Source organism: Magnolia sinica, chromosome 10 (genome assembly GCF_029962835.1).
Source record: "Magnolia sinica isolate HGM2019 chromosome 10, MsV1, whole genome shotgun sequence".
Taxonomy (NCBI): domain Eukaryota; kingdom Viridiplantae; phylum Streptophyta; class Magnoliopsida; order Magnoliales; family Magnoliaceae; genus Magnolia; species Magnolia sinica.
In genome coordinates this window covers 30,193,938-30,221,435 of record NC_080582.1, presented here as the reverse complement: position 1 = coordinate 30,221,435, position 27,498 = coordinate 30,193,938, and the positions used below count along the sequence as shown (strand labels likewise).

The following is a 27,498-nucleotide window of genomic DNA, read 5'->3' as shown; positions in this document are numbered from 1 at the left end:
TCCTCAAGTAAAGAATATTAAAAAAAATAAAATAGTAGTGTCTGATATACTCCCTTGCAACTTGATTAAGGATTACTTGATTGGTTGTCAGGGGAGCTATTTTAAATGCAAGTTCGGCAGTGTCAAGTGTGTGCTTGGCTTCTTGCAATAATACTGCTGTGAGCTGTCTGCTGCAAATACTTACCTTAATACAAATATATACTTATAATCACAAGTCACCATCAAAATGAAAATCTGCTTTTTTGTGGTTGCTCGACCTCCACATCATCGTCATCGTCATCATCAGGCTGAGGCTATCCAATAGGTGTAGGTGCTGCATATTCATAATATCCAGTGCCAGAAGGAAATACTAGATCAACGAAACCAGAGGATGACTGATCCTGACTAGGCAACGACTTCGACCCCGAGTAAGGATATCAACCAATGCTCGTCGAATAGCCATACTGGTGCCCGTACTCAGGCTGTTGAGACTCTTGAGATAGAGAATACGTCTGCTGTGATGAGTAACTTGGATTTGGATCTGGATATCTATAATCATATGGATATTGATCAGGAGGACTACTCCAACGTGAATGTGATGAAACAGGCTCAGTATAACCACCATAATCATAATCCAATTGATCATAAGAATATCCATCATGATAACCATGACTATGAGCCTGCTGATGTTCCGGACCTCCCGGACCTGGTGCACCACTAGACGTACCATCATCCTGCTGGCTGTATTGTGACTCGGTACACTCATAAGTCCGACCTCGTGTACTACCTCGTCGATGTACATCGGCATCGCGATCTGTAGACGGCTGTATAGGGTGCTGAGCAACACTAGAAGTGCCAGCACCAGGGGCAGGGGGTTCATCATCACCATCATCCGACACGGTCACGCTACCACTTCTTATACTCTTTTGTTGATCTAGAGCATACCCGTACTTGGCATAAACGCTGCCCCTCTTACTGGGTCCAACACATCTGCACGACTCTCTTGTTGCGCTCTGCGTATTTCTAGCTCATCAATTTCCAATTCTTCACTATCCTCTTCAATTTGCTTTTCCCTTGTTTCCAACCAAGATAGAAGCGGGTCATCCTCATCATAAATATTGTCCACGTTTATTGGACAATAGTCTGCGTCATCGACGGCTGTAATGCTCCTATGATGTCGTCGCATTCTTAGTTTTATATTGTAGTGCATGAAGACAAGTCTATCTAATGTCCTAGTCTGCAATCTATTCCTATTCTTTGAATGAATAAACGCAAAACAACTCCAATTCCTTTTGCAGTTAGAGGAAAATGTTGTTTGACTCAAAACTTTTACTGCAATTTTTTTGAGAGCCTTCGTACTCTCTCCGAAATTAATCCACCATTTGGCCGGTTGCAACTTAGATACTGCATGCTGTGCAAGAGCATCTCCAAAGCTACTCAGGCGATTTCCAAATGTATCTAATTCATTCAACGCCTTTATTTGCATATGTAAGTTAGGCTATAATCTCTTTATCACATTCTTTAGCCCAACACGAACTTCGTCATCCGCAACAAATGATCGGGCATATCTGTACCTAGGATTTAGGTAGTAACCTGTTGCATGGAGATCGTGATGGAGTTGTCTTGTCCATCTCCTGTTGATTATCCTCCAATAAGACTCCCAGCTTCTACAATCACGTTGAATTGCCAACTTTGCCTTATCCATGACATCGTATAGGAAGCCCATGATAGGTGCTTCGTCGGTTTCAACAAGACGGTGTACCCTCAGTAGTGGCTCCATCACCTTTATGATCGACTTGACCCTCTTCCAATATTTGTTGTCCCGTATGGTGTTCGCAACTTCAACCGGTGTCCCTGATGTCTTCTTCCCATGTTTTGTGTTGAGCTATTCTCGGGAAGTGAACATCTTACTCAACTCTCCCTTATGCTGGAATAAACTCTCTAATGCTATAAAGTTTGTTGTGAATCTAGTTGCCGCAGGCCTCAACAACTCTTGTCCTTTTGTGAACTTTCTCATTATTGCGACTACTTGATTATGGTTGTAAATAAACGTCACCACTTCTCTTGTCCTTTCGACCATTTTCTTAACATTCTTCTTTTTCCCGATATCTTCTAATATAAGATCAATATAATGGGCAGCACATGGTGACCAAAAAAGATGTTTTCTCTTATTCATCAACATATGTCCTACAAGCTTATATGATGTTTCATTATCTGTCACAATCTGCACTACATTCTCCTCTCCAATCTCGTCCACAACTTTATCCGTTAGTCCAGTAATATAATTAGAATTTTTTGTTACCTCTGAGGCATCAATTAACTTGTGGTATATAGTTCTTAAATGGCAGTACACCATGAAGTTGATCATGCTGCGTCTGGTTGGGCTAGTCCAACCATCACACATGATCGTGCATCCTCTGGCTTGCCATACAGGTTTAAAGGTATCCACGTATGCTTTCACATCCGCATACTCTGCATCTGTCCATTTCCCCCCTAATCTCCTTAGCCATGGGAGCTTTTATTCCTTCACTTGCTTCTGCTACTGCATCAATTACCACCTGCCAATATGGAGAATTGACCGCGTTAGGAGGTATGTTGGCATGTATAAATAACTTTGCTGCTGCTCTATTTAATTTCTCAACGGAAGTTCTACTACACATTTGTTTTATCTTCTTTTGTTTAGTTGATTCTTTCCTAAACAGGATTGGATCAATAGAGGGTTTTCTAGGCTCATTTACTTCTTCATCCAAACGTATAGGGGCATCATGTGAAGATGTCTGTCGTCTGCTCCCAAACACACGTCGTAACCCACCAAACCTACCCCCCAGTCCCACCTGCAGAAGCAGTTGCACTTCCAGTTGCACTCCCACTCCCACTCCCACTGCCCCCCTCCCCCCCCTCCCCCTGTATCACGCACTGACCCATGCGTGCCAAACATGCGGTGACGTTCTTCCTCTTCACGAGCTAGACGCAAGCTCTCTCTCCTAGCTATAGTTAATTCCCGATCTTAATTTTCGTCAGAATCAATAATATCTTCATCACGAACGCCCATATATTCAAGATCAAACACCTCCTGTCGAGCTGCATATAAAACATCATCTTTCTTCTTTTGTACAGCAGCACGTTTGCCCTTCGACTCATCCAGACTAGCTTGCATTAAAAGCATTATCTCTTTCGGTACTCTAGTACATCCCGCAACTTGACTCTTTCGATGTGCTAAATGTTGTTTGAGACGGGTAATTCCACCAGTTACTAGTTTATCACAATAGTTGCACTTCATTTGGTGCCTAGTACCACCAACCCTCTTATAATATTGCCATCCAATATTCTCGTTGGCCAGACCCAGTCATTTCTTTAGGTTTAGGTAGATACTAGATAATTAAATATAGATTAGATATGAGTATGAGTGTATGACCTATGTCAATAAAGATGATTTTATGTTCTAACTAAACCCTAAGAAGCTCCAAAACCTGTCCAATATAAGCAAATAAAAACATAAAGTCACTAATTTGAAAATAGAAAAAAATTATAAAATGACACCACAAATTTGTAAAATGCACATTAACACGTTCTCCTATAATTAACACATTGTATTCTATGATTAAAACAACAAACCATCCATTAAAAAATGATTTTTCGAATTTTAGTGCGTAAATAGAAAAAAAATATAAAATGAGACCACAAATCTGTAAAATGCATATTAACATGTTCTAATATAATTAACACATCATATTCTATGATTAAAACAACAAACCATTCATTGAAAAATGATTCTTCGAATTTTATAAAAAAGGGCCGAAATTGGTGCGTAAATAGAAAAAACATATAAAATGACACCACAAATCTGTAAAATGCACATTAACATGTTCTACTATAATTAACACATCATATTCTATGATTAAAACAACAAACCTTTCATTAAAAAATGATTTTTCGAATTTAAAAAAAAGGGGCCCAAATTAGTGCGTAAATAGAAAAAATATAAAATGACACCACAAATCTGTAAAATGCACATTAACATGTTCTACTATGATTAACACATCATATTCTATGATTAAAACAGCAAACCATTCATTAAAAAATAATTTTTCAAATTAAAAAAAGGGCTGATATTAGTGCGTAAATAGAAAAAAATATAAAATGACATCACAAATCTGTAAAATGCACATTAACATGTTCTACACTTCTACTATAATTAACACATCATATGCTATGATTAAAACAACAAACCATTCATTAAAAAAATGATTTTTCGAATTTTAAAAAAAAGGGCCAAAATTAGTCCATAAATAGAAAAGAATATAAAAAAATATAAAATGACATCATAAATCTGTAAAATGCACATTAACATGTTCTACTATGATTAACACATCATATTCTATGATTAAAACAACAAACCATTCATTAAAAAATGATTTGTCGAATTTTAAAAAAAGGGTCGAAATTAGTGCATAAATAGAAAAAATAGAAAAAAAATATAAAATGGCACCACAAATCTGTAAAATGCACATTAACATGTTTTACTATAATTAACACATCATATTCTGTGATTAAAACAACAAACCATTCATTAAAAAATGATTTTTTGAATTTTAAAAAAAGGGCCAAAATTAGTGCATAAATAGAAAAAAATAAAAAAATATAAAATGACACCACAAATTTGTAAAATGCACATTAACATGTTCTACTATAATTAACACATCATATTCTATGATTAAAACAGCAAACCATTCATTAAAAAATGATTTTTCAAATTTAAAAAAGGGCCAAATTAGTGCGTAAATAGAAAAAAATACAAAAAAATATAAAATGATACCATAAATCTGTAAACTGCACATTAACATGTTCTACTATGATTAACACATCATATTCTATGATTAAAATAACAAACCATTCATTAAAAAATGATTTTTTGAATTTTTAAAAAAGGCCAAAATTAGTGCGTAAATAGAAAAAATATATAAAAAATATAAAATGACACCACAAATCTGTAAAATGCACATTAACATGTTCTACTATGATTAACACATCATATTCTCTGATTAAAACAGCAAACCATTCATTAAAAAATGATTTTTCGAATTTTAAAAAAAAAGGTCAAAATTAATGCGTAAATAGAAAAAAATATAAAATGACACCACAAATCTGTAAAATGCACATTAAGATGTTCTACTATGATTAACACATCATATTTTATGATTAAAACAACAAAACATACAATAAAAAGTATAAATACCTATTTTTGACGAATTTTTGAAAAATGGCCCACGCTCCACGGAGCTTTGATTCAAGAAAATCCGTAATATAATGTGTTTTTATCTCAAAAACCAAGCCAAGATTGGTCGAAAATAGTAATAGAAGGATTGAGTAAGAGTTTGGAAACAAGTGGATTCAAAAAAACTGAAAAGACAGCTTAAAAAGAAAAAAAAAATGACCGTTATTCGACCGTTACGGCCTAGCCGTTACGGGACAGTAATGGTCGTTACGCCTCGTAACGCTACTGTAACGGCCGTTATGTTACAAAATTGGGGGGTTGCCCGTTACGCCCCCATATCGCATAACGTGTACGACCGTTACCGTTACGTATCGGCCGTAATGGCTGATACGTAATGGATTCTGGACACCCATTCTCGGCACTCCAAATAATGCAGCCCATGTGCATCCTCCCAGTCTGGGGCCTTCATGATGCACATCCTATGCACATGGGGTCTTTAAAGTGGCCTACAGGCCAGGCCCAAGTAGTGATCACCCAAATAAAGCGTGGGCTGGGCTGGGTTGGGCAAGGGCTTGGGGCTCTCCTACGACAACGTTGGTACACTCTGATGTCCGCATCAACTCTCCTTGGCTGAGGTCTCGTCGCTGGTGGGACAAAACTCCTGTAACGCTCTAGTAGATGGAGGTTAAGCCGATGTAGCTCTGCCTCTGTAATCCACATGCAGTCTGATGTAGGTCGATCCTTCCACTTGACGAGAAACTTCTGGAATCCACCGTGGCGGGTAGACCACTATCCACTCATCTAGAATGTCCTCGATCTGCTCTCTCATGTGTACAGATGGTATGGAGGGTGCAGGCTGAGAGGAGGGCTCAGGTATAAGCCATGGGTTAGGGGACTGATCAGTGGGAGGCTCAAGGCGTGGATCATGAGGTGGGCCTCTAAATGGCATGAGATCTTCCACGTTGAATGTAGAGCTGATATTCAATGTAGGTGGAAGCTCGAGAACATAAGCATTGGGACCCATACGGTTTAAAATTTTATATGGTCCTGCGCTGCGGTCATGTAATTTCTTAGCGGCACCAGGTGGTATCTGCTTTGGCCTAATACAGACCGTGACCTCATCACCCACTTGAAATTCCTTGAATCGACGGTGCATGTTTGCTTGAAGTTTACAATTTATATTACTTGAATTAATCCTTTGTCTAATCTCCCTGTGTAAATCATGCATGTAATGTACAAAGGACTCAACAAACTCAGAAGGACGATGTGACACAGACATGGGAATCAAATCTATAGGTCTCCTAGGCTTATAACCAAGAACAATCTCAAACGAACTCTTACCCGTAGACCTATTTACTGAACTATTATATGCGAACTTTGCAGTTGGCAAGACTGCGTCCCAAGTCCTAATATGATCACCAACCAGACATCTCAACAAGTCGCCTAGGCTCCTATTCACCACCTCAGTCTGGCCATTAGTCTGAGGATGGTATGCCGAAGAAAACTGCAGACGAGTTCCCATAATATGCCCCACAGTGTCTTCCAAAAATAGCTCACAAACTTGACATCCTGGTCAGACACTGGTTTTTGGCAAACCATGCAATTGAACAACCTCATCAAAGAAGATCCGAACAATATGTGAGGCATCTGACGTCTTGGAGCACACAATGAAGTGGACCATTTTGGAAAAAACGGTCCACCACGACAAATATGGAATCGTGCTTCTTGATAGTCTTGGGAAGCCCCAACACGAAATCCATACTAAGATTGTCCCAAGGGGCATATAGCACGGGCAAAGGAGTATACAATCCTGTGTTCTGTTTCTTTTGCTTTGCCAGCTGACATGTACGACATTGCCCTACAATTCTAGCCACATGTCACTTGAGACTTGGCCAGTAAAATCGGTCCTCAACAAGGGTTATCGTTTTATCCCTTCCAAAATGGCCAGCTATACCTGCATGTAGCTACCATATTAGGAAATCCCGTAGGGACGTGCGAGGAATGCAGAGCCGATCTCCACAAAACAGGTAATAATCATGAATGACAAACTCATTGTCTGTCCTCGTGGGATCCTCTAGAAGTGACACATCTCTCTCCAAAGTCCGGACACTCAGGATATTCGTCTTTTAACCGCTCAAAACCCGTAACCTCTACTCTCAGAGAATGGAGAGTCACAACCTTACGACTAAGGGCATTTGCAGGTTTGTTCTCAACTCCGGCCTTGTGCTTGAGAACAAACGAGTACTCTTGAAGAAATTCGATCCATTTGGCATGCCTAGGGTTCAACTTCTTCTGAGAGCCTAAATATCGCAAGGCCTCGTGGTCAGAGAATAAGACGAACTCATGCGAGAGTAAATAGTGGCGCCAATGCCTCAATGACTGCACCACTGCATAAAATTCCTTGTCATAGGTGGAGTATTTCTGTTTTGCCTAATTCAGTTTCTCAATGAAATAGGCAACTGGGTGTCCCTCCTGACTTGCTACTCCCCCTATTCCCACACCTAAGGCGTCACATGCCACTTCAAAGACTTTTGAAAAATCTGGAAGTCGCTTGACAGGGGCCTCAACCATCTTGCCCTTTATGTCTTTAAAGCCCTTAGAGGCTGCACTGGTCCACTGGAACTCCCTTTTTTTGATGCAATCGGTAATGAGAGCCATAATGGAACTAAAGCCTTTAATGAACTGACGATAAAAGGTAGCTAAGTCGTGGAAGCTATGCACCTCATGAATGTTCCGTGGTTCTGGCCAACTTACTATGGCCTGGACCTTTTTAGGATCCGTACGCATACCCTCGGACGACACTATGAACCCTAAGAAGATAACTTGATCTAACATAAAAGTGCACTTCTTCAGGTTCGCATATAATTGCTCCGTCCTAAGGATCTCATAGACCTGCCTCAAATGGTGGATATGTTGTTCCTTAGTTGTACTATAAATGAGAATATCGTCAAAATAAACCACTAGGAACTTGCCCATGAAGGGCCTCCACACCTGGGTCATCACTCGTATGAAAGTACTTGGGGCATTAGTCAACCTAAAGGGCATGACCAGCCATTCGTACAACCCATCCTTCGTCTTGAAGGCTGCCTTCCATTCATCACCTGGGCGAATGCGAATTTGGTGATACCCACTCTTGAGGTCGATCTTCGAGAAAATCGTGCCACCGGCCATCATGTTGAGCATATATTAAGCATCGGTATAGGAAACCAATACTTGACTGTAATCTTGTTAACTGCGCGGCTGTCCACACACATGCACCACATTTCATCATTCTTGGGTGTGAGGAGTGCGGGCACAACACATGGACTCAAACTCTCTCGAATGAACCCTTTTCTTAGCAACTCATCGACTTGCCTCTTCAACTCGGCATGCTAGGTCGGGTTCATTCGGTAGTGAGGAAGGTTCGGGAGAGTAGACCCAGGGACTAAGTCAATGACATGCTGGATGTCCCTCATGGGTGGAAATTCATCTGGTAAGTCCTCAGGAAATACATCACTCAACTCCTCTAAAACTGGACTCACCCTAGACGGGATCTCTGCCCTCACCTCTCAGCCACCAGGGCATACACTTCCAAACTCTCTGTAGCCTCTTTCTCAAATTCTTTTGCATTAATAATGTGAAGAGACTTAGTTTGGGATTTCCTCACTTCTTTTTCATTACCCTTCTTGACGTCTCCCCTTTTAGCCTGGGTGTTCTTGGGAGGCAGAGGCTTCAGAATAATCTTTTTGCCTTCGTGTAAGAATGTACACGCATTTGAACGACCATATATCGTGACATCCTTATCAAAGAACCAAGGCCGACCCAAGATGATGTGTCCCACATCCATGTGCAAAACATTTCAACACAGTGTCTTTATAGGATCCAAACTTCAAAGGCACCAGAGAACACTGGGACATTGGCATGGAAGAGTCGTCAACCCAAGAGACTTTATAGGGTTGAGGGTGGGGAGCGGGCTTTAGGCCCAAACGATCCAAGGTGCTAGCGGAGGCCACATTTGCACAACTTCCACTGTTGATAATGTCTTTGCAATTCTTTTCCCTACTTTTGGCATAAGTATGGAAAATAGTAGAACGACGCCAGTCATCCTGGTCCTTTAGCTTGAGTTAGGATACGTATGACTATAGCAAGTGGGATAGTCTCTTCATCGTCTTCATCACTAGCACCAACATCAGGGCGATACTCTTCTTCTTCGTAGTCGCCTTGGTCGTTATGATCTTCCCCTTGATCTTCAATCAGGAGGGCCTTTCCTCGCACCTTTTGGGGACACTCACGTGCGAAATGACCCGTTTTGCTACACTGGTAGTATTCTGTAGGCTCACCTCCTCTTGAGCTAGATCCCTCAATGACCTTACCCTTGAAATCTCTAGGATTGGGTTGACTAGAGGATGGTTTGGACTGAGTCCCATAATTAGGTCTCAATACCTTGAGATGGAGCCCTAGGACTGGGCTCCCGATAGTCCATACGTCGAGAACGCTGGAGTGCTACATACCGCTCTAAATCAGACACCAACTGGTAGGCATGATCCAAGGTGCCAACATCGCGAGTGAGCAGCTCGTGCTGAAGATCAGGTCGGAGCCCCATCCTAAATCTGGAGAGTGTCGCAATGGGGTCCTCCTGGATGTCACACCACAACATATGCTCATCAAATTTAGCAATATAATTTGTGGCTGACATGTTCCCCTACCGAAGGGACTGCCACTGATCCATGAGCTTTTGTTGGTATGACAGGGTAAGATACTTCTCCCTCGAGCCTCTTTCATCTCGGCCCATAGTGTGATGAGAGGTTGCCTAGACCTCTCAAGTTGGCGCTCATAGTTTAGCCAAAAAGACTTAGCCTGACTAACAAGCTTCATCTTGGCGAACCGCGCTCGACGGTCGTCAGGCATGTCATGCCACTCGAAAAAGTGGTCCATGTCTGTCAACCAGTCGACAAAGACTTTGGGGTCCAGCTGACCATCAAAGCTTGGCGCATCGACTTTCACACCTCTCATGACACGGTCTTCAACATCATGTCGGTCATGGTACTCAAACCGGGGTGGCTGAGGTCGCACCCTTTCACGGCTAACTACTGGGCCATGCCCCCTCGCATAATCTCGAACAGGCTCTCTTTGAGGGGTGGGAGTGCTATGGGAGCCCTAGCTGGCTGTACTGGGGTTGTGGGATCCCTCCTAGCATCACGCTCCAATACCTCAGCCTGAGACTCATGCTCATCACTAGGATCCTCAAGGTTAGCAAGGCGCCGCTTATTAGATTCTGTCACTATGTGCTGCTCCTCAACGGTTGTTTCAAGACGATCTAGTCTAGACGTGATGGCTTGTAGTTGTGCTAGGATCTGTTGAGATAACGGGTCGGGATCACGACTATTACTTGCGGTTGTCATACCACGACACACCTAAGACAACTTTAATGTAAGGACTCACTCAAAAGGAAGAAACTAATTCTAGGATTGACACGAAAACTGATTCGATGGGGCACAGGGTGTACCTAATGTAACCCTAGACTCTAGTTCAGATTTATTATCCTAATGGTGTGGCCTAAATACTATATGAGATGCAATCTCAACCTATATGCATGCACACAAAAGACCCTAACTTTATATGGGACTCACAAATACTCTACGCTAAACCTTTGCTCTGATACCAAAAATGATGTAGGATATATGTATGGATGTTATGTTTCACAGGAGAATAGTCAAAGGACAATTCAAAGCATACAGATCCTAGGACCTGTGGGTTATGGGCCAAGCCCACTAAACAATAATTTCAGTAGAACAGCTCACCAAACAGTAATTTCAGCAAGCAAAAATTCATGTCATTTCATTAGAAATCATCCCCACATGCACACAATCATATAAAGATTAAATCGCAGGATGTCAAGTTTGTCAGAGCAACCCCTTCGCACAGAATATCAACAAAATACTCATGGGCAGATTCATACACACATAGAATTTACCGTACTCATTCACCACATAAACTATGTTTAGAGGAGATGAAGATCACGTGAGATATGGGGTGAGATAAATCTGTAATTTGGGAATTGAGTGTTGTGGGAGGAAATTAGGAGAGGGTCTAGGGTAGGTTTTATGTGGGAGGCAGGGACATAGGGTGTCGAGGTTTTGGGCACAATGGATTGAAGGATTTAGGCTAGATAGGATCAAAGAGGTTTTTTTTATTATTTATTTATTTATTTTTTAAAGGAGTAGAAGGAGATGGAAACACCATACCTTGCAGAGGATGAACAAGTGAGCAAGTCGCACTCCCACAAAAAGATGAAATCTCACCACCTTGCTCCAAGTCTCATGGAGGGTTCTTCCAAGTCACATGGAAGAAAGAAAGGCTTCTCTTTAGAAAACAAACGTGTACTCTTCATCTCCCTAGGGTTGGACGTTTCCCCCCCTTAAATAGAGTTTTTACATCTAAAAGTAAAATAACCAACATGCCCCTCTTTAAAATCTAGCAAAGTAGGTGCCCACTAAGATATCCAAACCAACCAAAATGTGTAGAAAAATAACAAAATATAAACGGACACTAAAAACTGAAAAAGGACTTGATCACATGGTGGGCCACCATGTGATCGGACCGATCCAACGGTTGGATCTCAACAAAAACTCTCAAAAACTATCCCGGCACTCCAAATAATGCAGCCCATGTGCATCCTCCTAGTTTGGGGCCTTCATGATGCACATCCTATGCACATGGGGTCTTCAAAGTGGCCCACGGGCTAGGCCCAAGTAGTGATCACCCAAATAAAGCGTGGGCTGGGTTGGGCTAGGGCCTGGGGCTCTCCTACGACGACGCTGGTATACTCTGATGTCTGCATCAGGAGCACTATAAGTTATAGCGAGCATTTCTCCACAACAAATGATAGGTCCTTGTTTCCTTGATGCCTTTTTGGATCTTTTTTTGCCAAAAAATCTGTTGATACAATCTGATACAGGTAGATACAATTTGGTACTACCATATTGTATCCTTTTTGGGCCTGGCTAATATGCCCCCGATATCAATATTCAGAATCTTGATTGAGTGTTGCAGAGATGAAGATGTTTAGATGGATTGATCATAGGGAACATTATGAGGGATGGAATTAAGAATGTTTTCATTTGAAGAAACCCAGGGGAAACTCTCAACAAGAAAAAAAATGATTGATGCATGTTAAGATGTTTAGGTCATGTGCAACAAAGACTAGTGATGACTTTAGTAGGAGGGAGCATTTTTGTTAGGGTTAAAGCGTTTGAGAACTTGATGTAAGGAAGAACTCAAAGGACATGGATTAAGGCGCCGAGTCTTGTGTGATTTGGTCACACATTTGACGAAGAGAGGAGGGTTTTGAGAGAGAATGAATTGTTCTCTCGCAGTGTTCAAAATATCGGTATCACGCAATGTATTGCACCCTTGGGATACAGATACATATCGGTTATCGCACAGGATATATCGTTTGTATTGCATAATTTATCGCACTTTTTGGGAAACATGGGGAAACATTGGGAAAATGATTGAATTTTTCAATGAAACTTCAGATATTGTTAAAAAAGATCTTAATACACACTTTTAAATCATAACATATAAAAAAAAGTGCACACCATAGGTTTCCTTTGTGTAGGGTCCTAAGTTATGTGTTGTCTGATTGAACTAAGGCAACTATATTCAAATATAATGCATAACATTTGTAAATATATTAAGACATGTATATCCACACCATCCATTTGTTTTTCCACCTTAATTTACAGCACCATCCCAAAAATGAAGCAGATCCAATTATCTAGTGGACCATGCCATAAGAAATAATAGGAACGGTATAGATTGAAGGCCCTACCATTAAAACTTTCTTAGGGCTCACTTTAATGTTTTTGTAGTGTTATTTACCATCTAATCTGTTGATAAGTTCACATAAGCTCGGATGAAAGGAAAAAACAAATATATGATTGATCCAGAACTTTTGTGGCCCATTAATAGTCAATCACCACTTTTTTCCTTTGGTATGGTCCACTTGATAATTGGATGTGCTTCATTTTTTGGATAATACACTAAAATGATTTGGAAAAATGGATGAACGGCGTGGATACAGAATACATACATTAAAGTGGGCCCGTGTTAAGGGTTGTACCGTCCTGGGTGAGTTCGGGTCTCACCTAAACATCTTTACTTTTTGTTTTTATAGGTATTGGCTCAAAAAAAAGAGGCAGATTGTGTGGGCCCACAGATTGGATATAACACATACATTGTGGAGCCCACAGAGTTCCCTTAATTAAATAAGGTTGAGATGTGCTGGTAATTCCATTGTTTTCAAACATAGGAGGTACGTAATATGGTGGGATCTTGACCGTGGGGCCACCTCGACATAATATGATGTATTTACACCGTTAATTCTTTTTAACAAATCATTTTATGGTATGTGCCAAAAAATGAAGCAAATCCAAACCTTAGGTGGACCACACCACACAAAAAAGTGATCATTGAATGGCCACCATTAAAAAACTATTGGGGGCTACATAAGTTTTGGATCAAGCTAATATTTATTATGTATTTTCCTTGAAGCCAAATGCTCAATGCGCACCAGTTATCGTGAGAATTTTCATACATGATGTGAGTCCAAAATTTTAATGGTCCAAAATTTGAGCTATGTGACGTAAATAGAGGTGGCGTGTGGCATATGGATGTGGATTGCGCACCGAGTAACTTAGTCTTAGTACACTTACTTGGTACTAAGCGTACTGAGTAAACTCTATGGGACCCACCTTGATTTATATATTTTATCCACTCCCTCCATCCATTTTGATAGATAATTTTAGTTCTTTATCCTATAAATGAAGCAGATCCAAAGTTTAAGTGGACCACACAACATGAAGCAGTATTAATTGAATGTCTACCGTTGAAAAAATTCTTGGGGTGCAAAGAAGTTTTGTATCAAGCTGATACTTGTTTTTTTTTTTCCCTTCATCCATGTATTTTTGATCTTATGAACAGGTTGGATGACAAATAAATATCACTGTGGGCCCTAGTAAGGTTTCAATGGTGGAAATCATTATTCCCACTCTTTCATGTGGTATGGTACACTTGAGCTTTGGATATACTTCAATTTTGGGCTCAACTCCTAAAATGAGCTGGAAAAATGGATGGATGGCATGGATAAAACAAATACATCCACATACGGCCCAATAGAGATTACTTGGTACCATTGGTGGTACAGTACACGCTACACCAGCCAATCGACTTCCGTAAAAAAGGCACGTGGAAAGCCTTTCGCACAAAGTTCATAAGCTGATGTGGTAGGTGGGTCCACATTGATGTTTTTGAGTAATCCACCCCATCCATCCGTTTTCCGATATCATTTTAGGACATGCTTCAAAAAATGAGGTGGATCCGAAAATCAAGTGGGCCATATGAGAAGGAAAACTGGGGAAAGAGTATTCTACCATTGAAAACTTCGTGGGCTCCACCATGATGTTTATATGGCATCCAACCCATTTATAAGGTCATTCCCACGGGGATAAGTGAAAACACAAAACCTTTACTATGGATACAAAACTTCTGTGGCCTTTAAAATGTTTCAACGGTGGTGACTGAATCCCCAGTGTTTCCTCTGTTGTGGCCCACTTGAGTTTTGGATAACCCTCATTTTCTGTCACATGTACTAATATCTTGAAAAATGGATGGACGGAGTGGATTTCTCACAAACATCAAGGTGAACCCCATCTATCATCACAGCGGTGCCGGGCGTTATAGCATCTGTGTCCATCGATATTGCGAAGGGTCGAAGCCCATTTAATGTTTAGGAAGAAGCAACAATCGAGCAGGGAGCGGGTTTTGGGATTCCAAAACCCTAAATCCCCACAAATCCTGCAAATCAGAGAAAATCGGCATTCAAATGCTCATCGAAAAGCTTGGGATTTCATTTTCGATGCTCGAGAAGGAATTTCACTCACCTACAAACGGAGGTAGGTGGCTCTAGTAGCGAAAAAATTGCTATAAAAGTAATAATATCACGAATTTTAGTGACATTGTGCGATATGTAGTAATATCTCCCGATATTTAGCGATATGTCGATCGATACCAGCAATTTCTTGATTTAATTTTTTTTTTTTTTTTTTATTCCTAAATATCTTTCGGATGGTTTCGTATCGCTAGAGAGCGATACCGATAATATCGGCCGATAGTATCGATATTGCAAACACTGCTCTCTTGTATTGTCTACTATAAAGAATGGTGCATAAATAGAGAAACTATTTCCTACATTTAAGATTTATAGGATAACTATGCCTCAAAAGAGAATATCTATGCTTTAGACCCTTTGGAATGGTATGCTGCAAAATATGAAGAATTGTACTCCAACACAAAGAAGGTATAAAGATTGATTGTTCACATACTAAGGTAAGGGCTTTGGATAAGATTGATTGGTGAAACTGGCTTAATAAAGCCAGCCCTAGATAATTGGGACACTGCTATGTTGATGGGTGAAGAATTTAAGTTAGGAATCTCGTCATGGTAGATGACCATCTAAGATCTAGAGTCTTTGTGAAAGTTGTGTATGGCAAGGATTAGAGAATAAGTGCACGCATGAAGTTTTTGGATCAAGTAGTGGTATTAAATGATCAAGTTCGTTGCTATACATGGTTTTTTGGAATTTGTGTTGGGTGGGTTAAAAGTTAAATGTTCTTCTCTTGTGTGTTTGATTTCAGCTACATCATTGGATGTTAAAAAATAAAGCCAAGACTAGTCTTTTGTTTCCATTTGAGTTAATGAATTTTTGGATTACATTGATTAAATTTGATGGAGCAAATTACTTGCAATGGGCTGCATTGGTAGAGGTTTTCCTTACGGGAAGAAAGAAATTAAGTATTGGACTTCTCCTAAACCTGAAGAAAGTTCAATAGAATGCAAAGATTAAGTGGCAGAGGATGCTAAAATTAAAGAGTTATTATGGAACAAAATGGAGCCCCAAATTGGCGCGAATGTTATATTTTTCAAGGCAATAAATAAAGTCTGGGATTACTTAAGAGAAATGTATTTAAGCGAAAGAATTTAATTCAGATCTTCGAGTTACTGCAGAATATATTCTCTTTAACGAGGAGATAAAGAGTGTTGTAGAGTATTGTTCAGCCTTGCAAGGCATGTGGGAAGCATTAATCATATACTAGCCCCTCTACCGATTACGAACTATGAGACAACAAAGAGATTCTGTGTTGCTAAATTTCTCTGTGTTCATTCTGAGTTTAAAACTGTTTGAGCTCATGTCCTTAGAGGTAGTGAGATCCCATCCAGCACTTAGGCATTAACTCATGTTTAGCGTGCTGTTTAGTGTACAAAGTTCACATTTTTCATATCGTTTTACATTTCTTTCTGCATCCGGTAAAGAAAATGGGCAAAGTCATGGTGGCCGTTTAGTGGTAGAGATTCTAGGGGAGGTCACTTTGGAGGTAAAAATAATTGGGGAGGCCGATTATAGATTTTTTAGTGGTAGCCATCATTGTGGTCGCAGTAATCGGCAACACACTCATATGTTCTTAGTAACCACATAGTTGATGCGTGTTGGTACCCTATTGGTAAGCTTACTTGGGTGAATCATGCTTATTCTTTCAATTATGGCACCCACCATTATGTGTCCAAGCCTATCTCCTTCATTTTGAGCCTAGTACTATAGATGATATAGTTACACTGTCCTAGGAAGAATACATCAGACTTTTGAAGGATCATTACACTCACGCATCATCATCCACAACTACTTTTGCCCAGTTAGGTATCATTTGTTTTGCATTGCTTGATAGCCTTCCCTAGGTCTTGACTCAAGAGCTTTAAATTATATAACTGGTAAGTATAGTATAATATTGTCTCAGTTAGTGCAGTTGTCGTCAATTTCTTCTGTCACATTACTAGATGGTACTTCAATCCGTGTGTGTAGGAGGGGTACTGCTTTGTCCTATCCCATTGCTTTCATTATCATCAGTACTTTACATCTCTAAATTTCCTTCGAGTTTTTTGTCCTTGAGTAAGCTAACCAAGTCCTTAAATTAGTCGGTCACATTTTATCCTTCTTATTGTGAATTCTATGATCTAAAGACAGGGAGGATGCTTGGTGGAGGGTATGAAGTGAATACTCTTTTACCTCGATAGTGGAATAATTGGAGCTGCATTGTGGACAAATATCTCTCCACATTAGTATCATTAAAGGCTTGGTCATCCCTCCTTAAGTGGTTTGAAGAGTCTAGTTTCATCCTTGTCACATGTCTAGATTAGAGCGTGAGGCTTAAGAGTTGAGTAAGCACCATAGGTGTCGTTTTTTTCTTTTGCAGACAAGAGAAGTGATAAACCTTTTTGTTCAGTAGATTTTGATATTTGGGGTCGGTCCACTTCATCTTACCGGTTTATTTGCTTTCATGTACTTTGTTATTTTTTGAATGATTATTCTCATATAACTTGTCTATATTTGATGAAAGATCGGTTAGAAGTGTTTTCTTGTTTTAAAGAATTTCATATGGAAGCACAAACTCAATTCAATTCTAAGGTTTGTATTATATGTTTATATAATGCTAGAAAATATTTATTTCATGACTTTAACTCATATCTTTTATCTCATTGCATTATTCACCAAACTTCATAGCGCACACACTAAAACAAAATGAGTAGCTGAACGTAAGTATTGTCATTTACTTGAGGTTGCTAGTGTATTGTTGTTTTTAAATATGAAGGTTCTGAAAATATTTTGGAGTGATGCAATATTAACTAAATGCTACCTAATACATCGGATGCCTTCATCGGTCCTGGATGAAAAGTCACGTCTCTCTATCCTGTCCTTAAATTCCTTTTTACTCTATTCCTCCAAAGGTGTTCAGTTGTATGTGTTTTATACATTAGCTTGATAATGTCCATGACAAGTTTGAATCAAGGGCTATCAAGTATATTTTTCTTAGGTACTCCCATACGTAATGGGAATAGAAAGGTTAAAGTCTCGTCCCTTAGAGATGGTTATGTTAGTCGATGTCACATTTTTGAACAAACTCTATATTTCTTTGAGGAAGGAAAGTCGTTACAGTTTGAAGAGAGCTCCTTAACTACTCTTACCATTGTACCTAATATTCATAGTTCTGAATATCGGTATCGAGGGGAGTATCGGCCTGGGCAAAAAACAATATGATACGGGTGTCATGTATCAATATCTGTCCATATCGGATAATATCCAAAGAATTAAGGAAAATATCAGGAAAAAAGAAGAAGAGAATAATAAGATATTCAAGAATCAATCTTCCTTTTTTTTTTTTCTTGTATTTTGGACATGCATATGGTGGTGTATCGAACAATTCTTTGATGAGAATGTTGTCCGTCGGTTTGACTTATTGAAGGAGAGCTAAATGGGCCCTAATTGAACACAAATCAAGCTTGACTTGGTGAACTAGGGTCCATTATATTGAAATACAACAAGAAGAAGATGAAAATATCAAAAAGAAAGTGAAGGTCTACCCTTCTTTCCAATTTTTCCTATGATGGTTCGCTTCATTTTGATTCGTCGAATCTTATTCAAATCATTTGTTTTGATGCCAAAATAGGTTTATATCTAACCTAAAATGAGTTTTTAAGCTTCTTCATTTAAATGAAAAAAGAAGAGGAGACATTAGTGAAATTTTGAAAAAAAGAAATCAAAATTGGGCTTTTATGGGTGTATCGGCCCCATATCGGCCGATACGGGTCAGTTTTTTTTTTTTCTTCATATTGGGCTGATATGACCCCGTACCACGTATCGTCTCATGTCGATATGGAGACAATATGGTCATATCAACTGATATGATACCGCTATTCATATCTATGTTGATATTACTACTGTAGTTGGGGAGATGTTTGTTCAACATACAAATCAACATTTGCAGGTTTACTCTAAACTTTCCAAATTTGGAGATGAAGTACACATTGAGTGTGACTTCAACCAATCCTCCCGATCTGTAAAAAGATCATCGTTCTTCTAAGTCCATGGTCATCCAAAGAGACACAAGTGACAGACACATTGGACGTAGATCCCCTAGCTGTGGGCGGAGGTTGATGATCGTAGTTTTCTTGGGCCAGATTATGTGAGGGAGACAACCGAAATGGTCGCTATTATCAGGGAGTGGATCCGTTTCCGCTTAGAGCTGGCAGAAGAGTTACACAAATGATCGGCGGCGACATCTTGAGTTTGAAGTTGGTGATCATGTGTTTTTGAAGGTGTCGCCAATGAAAGGCGTGATGAGGTTCCGGCAAAAGGGAAAGTTAACACCGCGCTTCATAGGACCGTTTGAGATTTTGGAGAGGGTTGTCTCTGTAGCGTATAGGGTTGCTCTACCACCTCAGTTATTCGGCACTGAGGAAGTACCAGAAGGACCCTTTGCACGTCTTTGATTGACAGGAGTTGGAGGTCCACGATGATGCATATTCTGTGGAGTAGTCTGTTCACATTTTAGAGCCAAAAGAGTAGGTCCTTCAGTCGAGGGTGATTCCGCTCGTGAAGGTCCAGTGGGGACACCATGGCGTGGAAGAGGCAACTTGGGAACATGAGGCCAAGATGGGAGAGTAATACCCATACTTGTTTGACTGATTTTATGGATGATGTGATGTGCTAGCTTGTATGCTTGATGATATTTGATGATATACATATATATGAGATGACTGGTTGAGAAATTTTGGGGACGTTTTTTTTTTATAGGGGGTAGGTTGTGGGACCCGGGAGTTCCCATCAGTAGTCCAACATGTTACCGGTGATTCGGCGTGTTGCACATGCTCATCTAGACCCCTTACATGTGTACCCCAAGCCCTCGAACATGTATCCAATGGCATGTGTGCTAATAGCCAGGGAGGAGCACTGTAGTACTGTGCACCTCAACGTAGAGTACCATGGTCAAGCATTGACCAAAGACCAAGAGAAGAACTTTGACTTCACCTTTCCACAAAACCATGACACTTTCCACATCACACATTTTCCCTACAACATGCACTAATTCTTTCTCCTCCTCACTCTCTTCCAAAATAAATCATTTCATACCTTACTCTTTTTACAAAACAACATTACATACCCTACTTTTCTTACAACAAATCATGGCCCATCCCACTCCTCTTACACCTCTCTCATCTAGGCCAATGCATGTAGAGGATTCCGCCACATCACCCATCTACACTATCATTCTTGCTTTAATCAAACCTTACCAAAGTGCTTCCTATATATTCCACTAATAACCCTTCTCCCTCTCTTACAAGACATCTCAAGTAAGCCAATGCCCTTTTATCATGTCACTAATTCACTTACCAACTTCATCCAATGAAAGTTCACCAAAATGTCAACTAGGAATTCCACTCAAATCATCCATATAAGGAGAAATCTTAGAAAGAGTTCAGAACTTTCCAAAAATTCTAAGCACCAGAGAGAAGAGAGGGAGTGGAAGGAGTGAAGCTAGGAGAGGAGCAAGGAGTGTTGAAGTCTTGAGGTGGGTGTACCATACCCCTTCCTTCTTCCTCTTCTCTTCATTTTCATTTTCTTTGTGTGGTTTTAGGAGCCCAATCTAAGGGCTCAGACTCCATGTGTGGGGCTCAGCTTGCTGATCAGAGGAGAGCCCAACATGGTGTCAAGCCATGCCTCAAAGATTAGTCTCTCGACTGTCTTTTCTAGTCCGATTGTTAAACAGTTTTTGGCCTTATCTGAGGACTTCTTTGGGGACATCTAGCTGTCCCATTTATGTGATTAAAAGTGCCTTGAAATGTGGTCTAAATGGCCCCACACTATCTAGAAATGGGACTCATGGATCATTGATGACAGTCCAGAAATTTACATAGTACCTGCTTTATACCACATTTTAATGCACTTTTAATCACATAAATGGGACAACAAGATGTTCCCAAAGAAGTCCTAAGATAAGGTCCAAAATTGTCCAAAAATCATATTAGAAAAGACATAGTCGAGAGACCAATCTTTGGGGCATGGCTTGACACCATGGTGGGCTCTCCTTTGATCAGCAAGCTAGGCCCCACACATGGAACCTGAGCCCTTAGATTGGGTACCTAAAACCACACAAAAACGAAAATGAAGAGAAGAGGAAGGAAGGGGGAGGGTACACCCACCTCAAGACTTCAACTCTTTTAGCTCCACTCCTTCCACTCCCTCTCTTCTCTCTAGTACGTAGAATTTTCAGAAAGTTCTAAACTCTTGCAAGGATTTCTCCTTATATAGACGATTTGAGTGGAATTCCTAGTTGGCATTTTGGTGAACTTTCATTAGATGAAGTTGGTAAGTGGATTGGTGACATGAAAAAATGGCTAACATGCATTTGCTTACTTGAGATGTCTTGTAAGAGAGGGAGAGGGGTTCTAAGTGGAATTGTATAGGTGACACTTTGGTGAGGATTGATTGGAGCAAGAATGATAGTGTGGATGGGTGATGTGGCCAAATTCTCTACATGCATTGGCTTAGATGAGAGAGGTGTAAGAGGAGTGGGATGGGCCATGATTTGTTATAAGAAAAGAAGGGTATGCAATGATGTTTTGTAAAAAGAGTAGGGTATGAAATGATTTGTTTTGGAAGAGAGTGAGGAGAAGAGAGAATTAGTGGATGTTGTAGGGAAAATGTGTGATGTGGAAAGTGTTATGGTTATGTGGAAAGGTGAAGTCAAAGTTCTTTTCTTGGTCTTTGGTCAATGCTTGACCATGGTACACTACCTTGAGGTGCATGGTTCTACGGTGCTTCTCCCTGACTATTGGCACACATGCCATTGGATACATGTTCGAGGCTTGGGGTACACATGTAAGGGGTGTAGATGAGCATGTGCAACGCGTTGGATCACTAGTAACATGCCGGACTTGTGATGGGAACTCCCGGGTCCCACAATGGCCTAGAGGGGTTAGAGCATATTTGATCACTTGTGTTCAATGGAGGATTATAAGTTTTGATCCTGCGTGACCGAATCTTGCCTTTGCCTTGCTGGCCCATGATTCCATAAAACAAAGTCTAGCTGTTGTAGGAAGCTTAAACTCGTAATGATTCTGCAATGGGTTGTTTTCACCAATAGTGCCTCCCAAAAGGAACTAAAAAATCTCAGTCAAAGGTTGCGTCTACGGGACCTGATGCACATATTATCATAACAATGGAGATGCCTCACAATGGAGGTGCCTCCATGCCATATTGTTGATCAAATCCTGGTTGTAAACAAAGCATTTAGAACTCTAACATCCAAGGGACTTCCCAGGCTAGGAAAAGGTTTGCACACATTTGTGGGGCTCGTAGTTGATGAATGGGATGAGATTGAGCCATCTTGATTTCATAACGTGTTTATTTATTTGAATATCCTAATTGTTCAAAGCATGTGGCCTGTATGTGTTGTAACCTATGATAACAATGTTTTTCTCATTGTGGCACTTACAAAGCAGGAAGGGAGGCTCTTGATATTCTAGGATAGCCAGCTAGAAGCCTCGATATCTTGAGGTGTAGGAGTTTTGAAGCCAAAATACCCAATATGGTTGGTGGTTTAATGGGTTGTGCAGCCATAGGAAGGCTGTACTTTTCTTGAGGAGCTTGTCCCATTCATGCCTTCAGGGAGGGAGGGTGTCTCTTGATCTTCTAGGATGGCCAGCTAGAAGCCTCAATATCTTGAGAAGGTGTAGGAGCTTTGAGTCCAAAACAGTGTTTTAAATATCAACGATATCAGCCGATATATCCCACGATATATCTTGTATCCCACCTGTGCAATACGAAACGCACAAGTAGTGCTGATATATCCCACCTATTTGATCCAGTAATCATTTTCGATTTTCGATCGATTTTTTTATTGTAAATCACATTAAACCAATGTCAAATGGTTACAAATTTATTATTCTTCATATTTTCTATGAAAAATCATGGATTTTGAACTTCGATTTTGAGATTTAGGTGAGATGGGTCAAGTTGCAGAAAATTGAGAAAAATCAAAATTTCTCAATTTCTCACAAATCAGTTGCAATCTTTGTATCCAAACACAAAATTAAACATGTATGTAACCTGATCTAGTGATTTTTCTTTTGCCTTTGAATGTATTGCTTGTGTTTCCATTCATTTCTTACATTTATAAATTATATGCATATACTTGCATCAGTTCAGTTGGAAAGCGCATATATTAGGACCCCATATAAAGGAAATCCCCATTATGTGCAATTTGTTTTTGTAATATTTTGATTTCAAAGTGTGTTTGATGTCTTTTTCAACAATCCCTGAAGTTTCATTGAAAAATTCAACCAATTTCCTAATGTTCCCATGTTTCCTAGCAACAACGATACATTACGCGATGCAGCCAATATATCCCATGCGATAACCGATATGTATCCGTATCCCAAGGGTGCGATACATTACGCGATAATGATATTTAAAATATTGGTCCAAAATACCCAATATGGTTGGCTGGTTAATGGGTTGTACAGCTATAGGAAGTCTGTACTTTTCTTGAGAAGGAGCTCGTCATGTTCATGCCTTCGGGGTGCAAGTTGCCAAAACTTATTTGATATCCTCTCTAGGATAAGCAGAGAGTAGTCACCTTAAATTCTCGATTGCACTGTTGAATATGCAGGACATACATTTGCTTTCTTCCTCAAGCAGGGATCAAGAAATCAAAGCATCTCTCACAGTTGGTAAGAGAAATGTGTAAGCAAAATAAAGAGTTGGTTAATCATCTCCTCATACATTGTTTGTTTGCAAATCAAGTGCGGAACAGCTTTTTGGAGGACTTCGGTGTATATTGGGTCTTACCAGGTTCCATGGAAAAACTTTTTCAAGCTTGGTGGTTTGGTAAGGAAGACAAGTCATCCTGGCAGACTACTTTAGTGGCAGGCATTTGGTTTTTATGGGAAGGAACAACAGGTGCTTTCGAAATAGTAGTAGTTGGACAGAAGATGTTTACAAGAGGGCTAAGATACAAGTAAAAGATTGGGTGAAAGCTTTTTAGAGCTGTGGGGCTGTAGTTTTCTTTGTTTTTGTTTTTCTTCTTCTTCTTCTTCTTCCACTTTAGTCTTTTGTATTCTTTTAGGCTTTGGGCTATTTAATAGAATTGTTGCCTTTAAAAGAGAAAGTTGGTAAGAGAATCATTTCATTTTCTGCTGATTCCATCACTATGTCAGCTGTTTCATCAATTTATTTTCTTTAAGTTGTTGTAGAGTATGTTCTGTTGCTGGTTTCTATTGTGCTGTTCCTAATTCATTTTACAATTGTTTTCTTATCAGCAGTTAATGTTGCATTTGTTTGCTAATGTTATTTGTTAACAATTAATTTCTTGGGTGATTTACGCAACACACTCCACAATCTTGAAATGAGTTGAGCATATTGTTGATTATTTTTTAAACCTGTGCCTTTGATCTACCATTTCTCATATAGTGCTGTACCCAATCCTCTGTCATAATACATAGTACACTATTTTCTATATACAAGTTGGTTTGTATTCATTATAATTTTCTTGGTTGTTCTTTTGTTGGAGTGAACTGATTCTGATTCAAGGAAACTTCTTGCTTATAGGCCGGCCGCCATTGGAAGATATCTTAGAGGCAAGAAAGAAAAACATGGTAAGCGTACTGCAAGTAGGTTAGTGATCTAGCATCAATTCTTTTGCTTATCAAATTAGTTAACTTAGATAAACTCCAAAGGGTATCAATGCACTTTCCAGTCTCAAGCATGGTTAAAGGAGGGAAGATGCTTGGTGGTCAGCAGATCACCAAAGTTTTGCCAAAAAAAATCTTGAAAACTGACCCCCATGGCCATGAAGATGATCATGATGATCGAAGTAGTGAAATTCTTTGAATTAAGTTGGAAATACATTATATTGGTAATTACCACATTTCATACTATTACTAAATGCAATTGACTTTAACTAATGAAGTTACTCCTGTGGAGAAACAATTTGTTCATTGTAACTCAAAATGAAATACAATAGAATTATGGTAATACTTGCATGAAGTAGTTTGGGGCCATGAATGAGTCAGTATATTGTCCCTTTTATGTTTTAGGAAATATATGCAACTAAAGATAATGGAAATGTGGCAGATCCTTCATGTTGAACTATGAGGTAAGATTCGAGATGAAGGTCAAAATTTTAAATGGTGGCGTCACGTTTGAATGTATGAGTAAGACAAATCTCCCCCAATTAGAAGAGCATGTGAACTTATATTAATCTACTTGTCTAGAAAAAAAAATCATTCTTTATGTGTAAGGAATCAAAGAGGGTGAGCCAGCTCTGCGTGGCTAATTTAAGCTATAGACAACTTTGCACAACTGACAAATGTTCTTTGGTCGGGAACATCCTTAAAGATGGTGGGTGTTTCATGTTCACCTTCTCAGTTAAGAATCCATGAAGAGCATCTAACTGCCGTATATGGCATATGGTGAGTGATGGCTAGTAAAAGAGTGGTATGAATAGTTGTTGCCTTGATGACCAAGCTAAATGATCCATTGAAGTTTTGCTGATTGAAGCTCTTAACCATGAGTCATGTCTTATACCATATGAGAAGGTTTTATTTATCATTAGTTATATTATCACACCCTTGGGATATGAAAACATGTCTCTATATCATTGATAATGTTGCAGAGACCAGAGAGTGGATCTCTATCTGAGGAAAACATTGGGGAAACATTGGAAAATGGTGGAATTGAGATGTTACGAGATATTTACTTACACACTTGGGACAAAATATTACAAAAAGATAAGTACACATAATAGGTTTCCTTTGAATAGAGGCCTAAAACTGCATTATTGGACAACATTCAATGCACTAATTAAAAAAAAGAGTAATAATTCAGCACATATAATGCACTAATTTCAAAACACCCCTAGAAAGAGATCCTCCCAAACAATTTTGGGAAGTTGGAGTTTTATTCTTTTTTGTTTTATCTTTTATTTTCTGGAATTTCATTGGTATGAACGCCAATATCTTCTATATATCAATAATGTCGGCGACATTATCTCATGTTTTGACATTACAATTATACAATGCATTTATTTCAAAGCATTGTTGCCAATATCTTATGATATTAAAAATATCACAAGATATTGACGATATTATTGATAATATCGCCAATAACTTGTAAATTGTGTTATTATGATGCAGGGACATGTGATGACATCATCCTAGATGCATGTCTAATCAGGTTAAAAGAATGTTCAAATAGATACACAAATCAACTAACCCTTTCCAATCAAAGGGATTAGGTAAATTTTAACACAAAGATGAGGTCATTTCGTTAGGATCATGCCCTTAAGCATAAAATCGCGTAAACAGTAAAAAGGGAGGACCTAGGGATATGAGGATATCCCAGATCTAGTAGAAGTCAGTCCACGGTCAAGTTTGGATCTGATTCTACTGACTAACCATCCCTCTTTTTCGTTCAAACTAGAATGGGGATATCCAGAGAGGAACGAAAGGGGTGAAGAATGAAGGGTTCGAGATAAAGAAAGTACAGATCCTTTTGTCGTCAAAAGAAAAGGAAGATGATTCTTACATTTTCCTGCACCTCGAAGATTTAGAAAGAAGGAAACCTGAAATCGGGGTAGAATCCTCAACACCTAAGGGCCAATCCTGAAACCCTAATTTCTTGAATAAAGAGGAAGAAAAATACGAATTTCTATTCATTTAATAATAATGAAAATAGGATTTCTCACAATGTATATATCAGCTATGGAAAAAGTAAAAGTTTATTAAAGCCCTTGAAAACAAGAAAAATAACAAAAAAGACGAAAAATTAAAGAAAGTGCAATAAAAGCACTGAAACAAGAAAAAAGAACAAAAACGCCTAAAACTAAAACACTCGTGTGGTAGGGTGCGAAATCTGACCCACGGATCTATGGCCAGGGTGTGGTCTTGCTGCTCCTGCACTCGTAGCGTGTCAGAAAATGGGTCCAATGGACCCAACATCCATCCACATCAACTCCTCTGCTCCGGTACTCTGTCGGCAATGCCTCCTCCTCTGGTACACTCTAAAGGGTGCACCACTGATGATCGCATCATATTACGTCCAGTATTTGTATCATTGAGCACAATGCAGATAATGCTAGCTGATATGATTGGTAATATGGTGATAGTTTGAGCATTGACATTTAATACCGGCCACTTGTAGCCCATAACATTCATGAGAAGAGTAGGGAACTAAATCCTATTGTTGATTTTGACTAAGAGTAGCCTATTCTTCATCCATTGCATTGGGCCATTTTGGGTCTTTCAAAACCTTGGATTATTATTATTATTTTCCCTTGAATTTGGTGGATGGATCCATAGAAGCATCTTTGACTATAAGAAGAGCTTCATGTTATCAGAAAGAGGATGCCACAAGGTGATGCCTTGCAATGCAC

General features: G+C 39.5%; 1 protein-coding gene across 3 annotated transcripts in view; it reads left to right on the top strand.

The window, feature by feature from the left end:
• The window catches only part of LOC131258259 (uncharacterized protein At5g50100, chloroplastic), a 124,489-nt gene that overhangs the window by 86,978 nt on the left and 10,013 nt on the right, over positions 1-27,498 (top strand). For 2 of the 3 annotated variants that reach the window (XM_058259456.1, XM_058259454.1), the window contains 2 exons: positions 23,737-23,797; positions 24,675-24,740. In XM_058259456.1, the coding sequence (XP_058115439.1) occupies positions 23,737-23,797; positions 24,675-24,740 (127 nt within the window). The remainder of the gene's footprint in view (positions 1-23,736; positions 23,798-24,674; positions 24,741-27,498) is intronic. The other variant, XM_058259457.1, reaches the window with a different exon arrangement.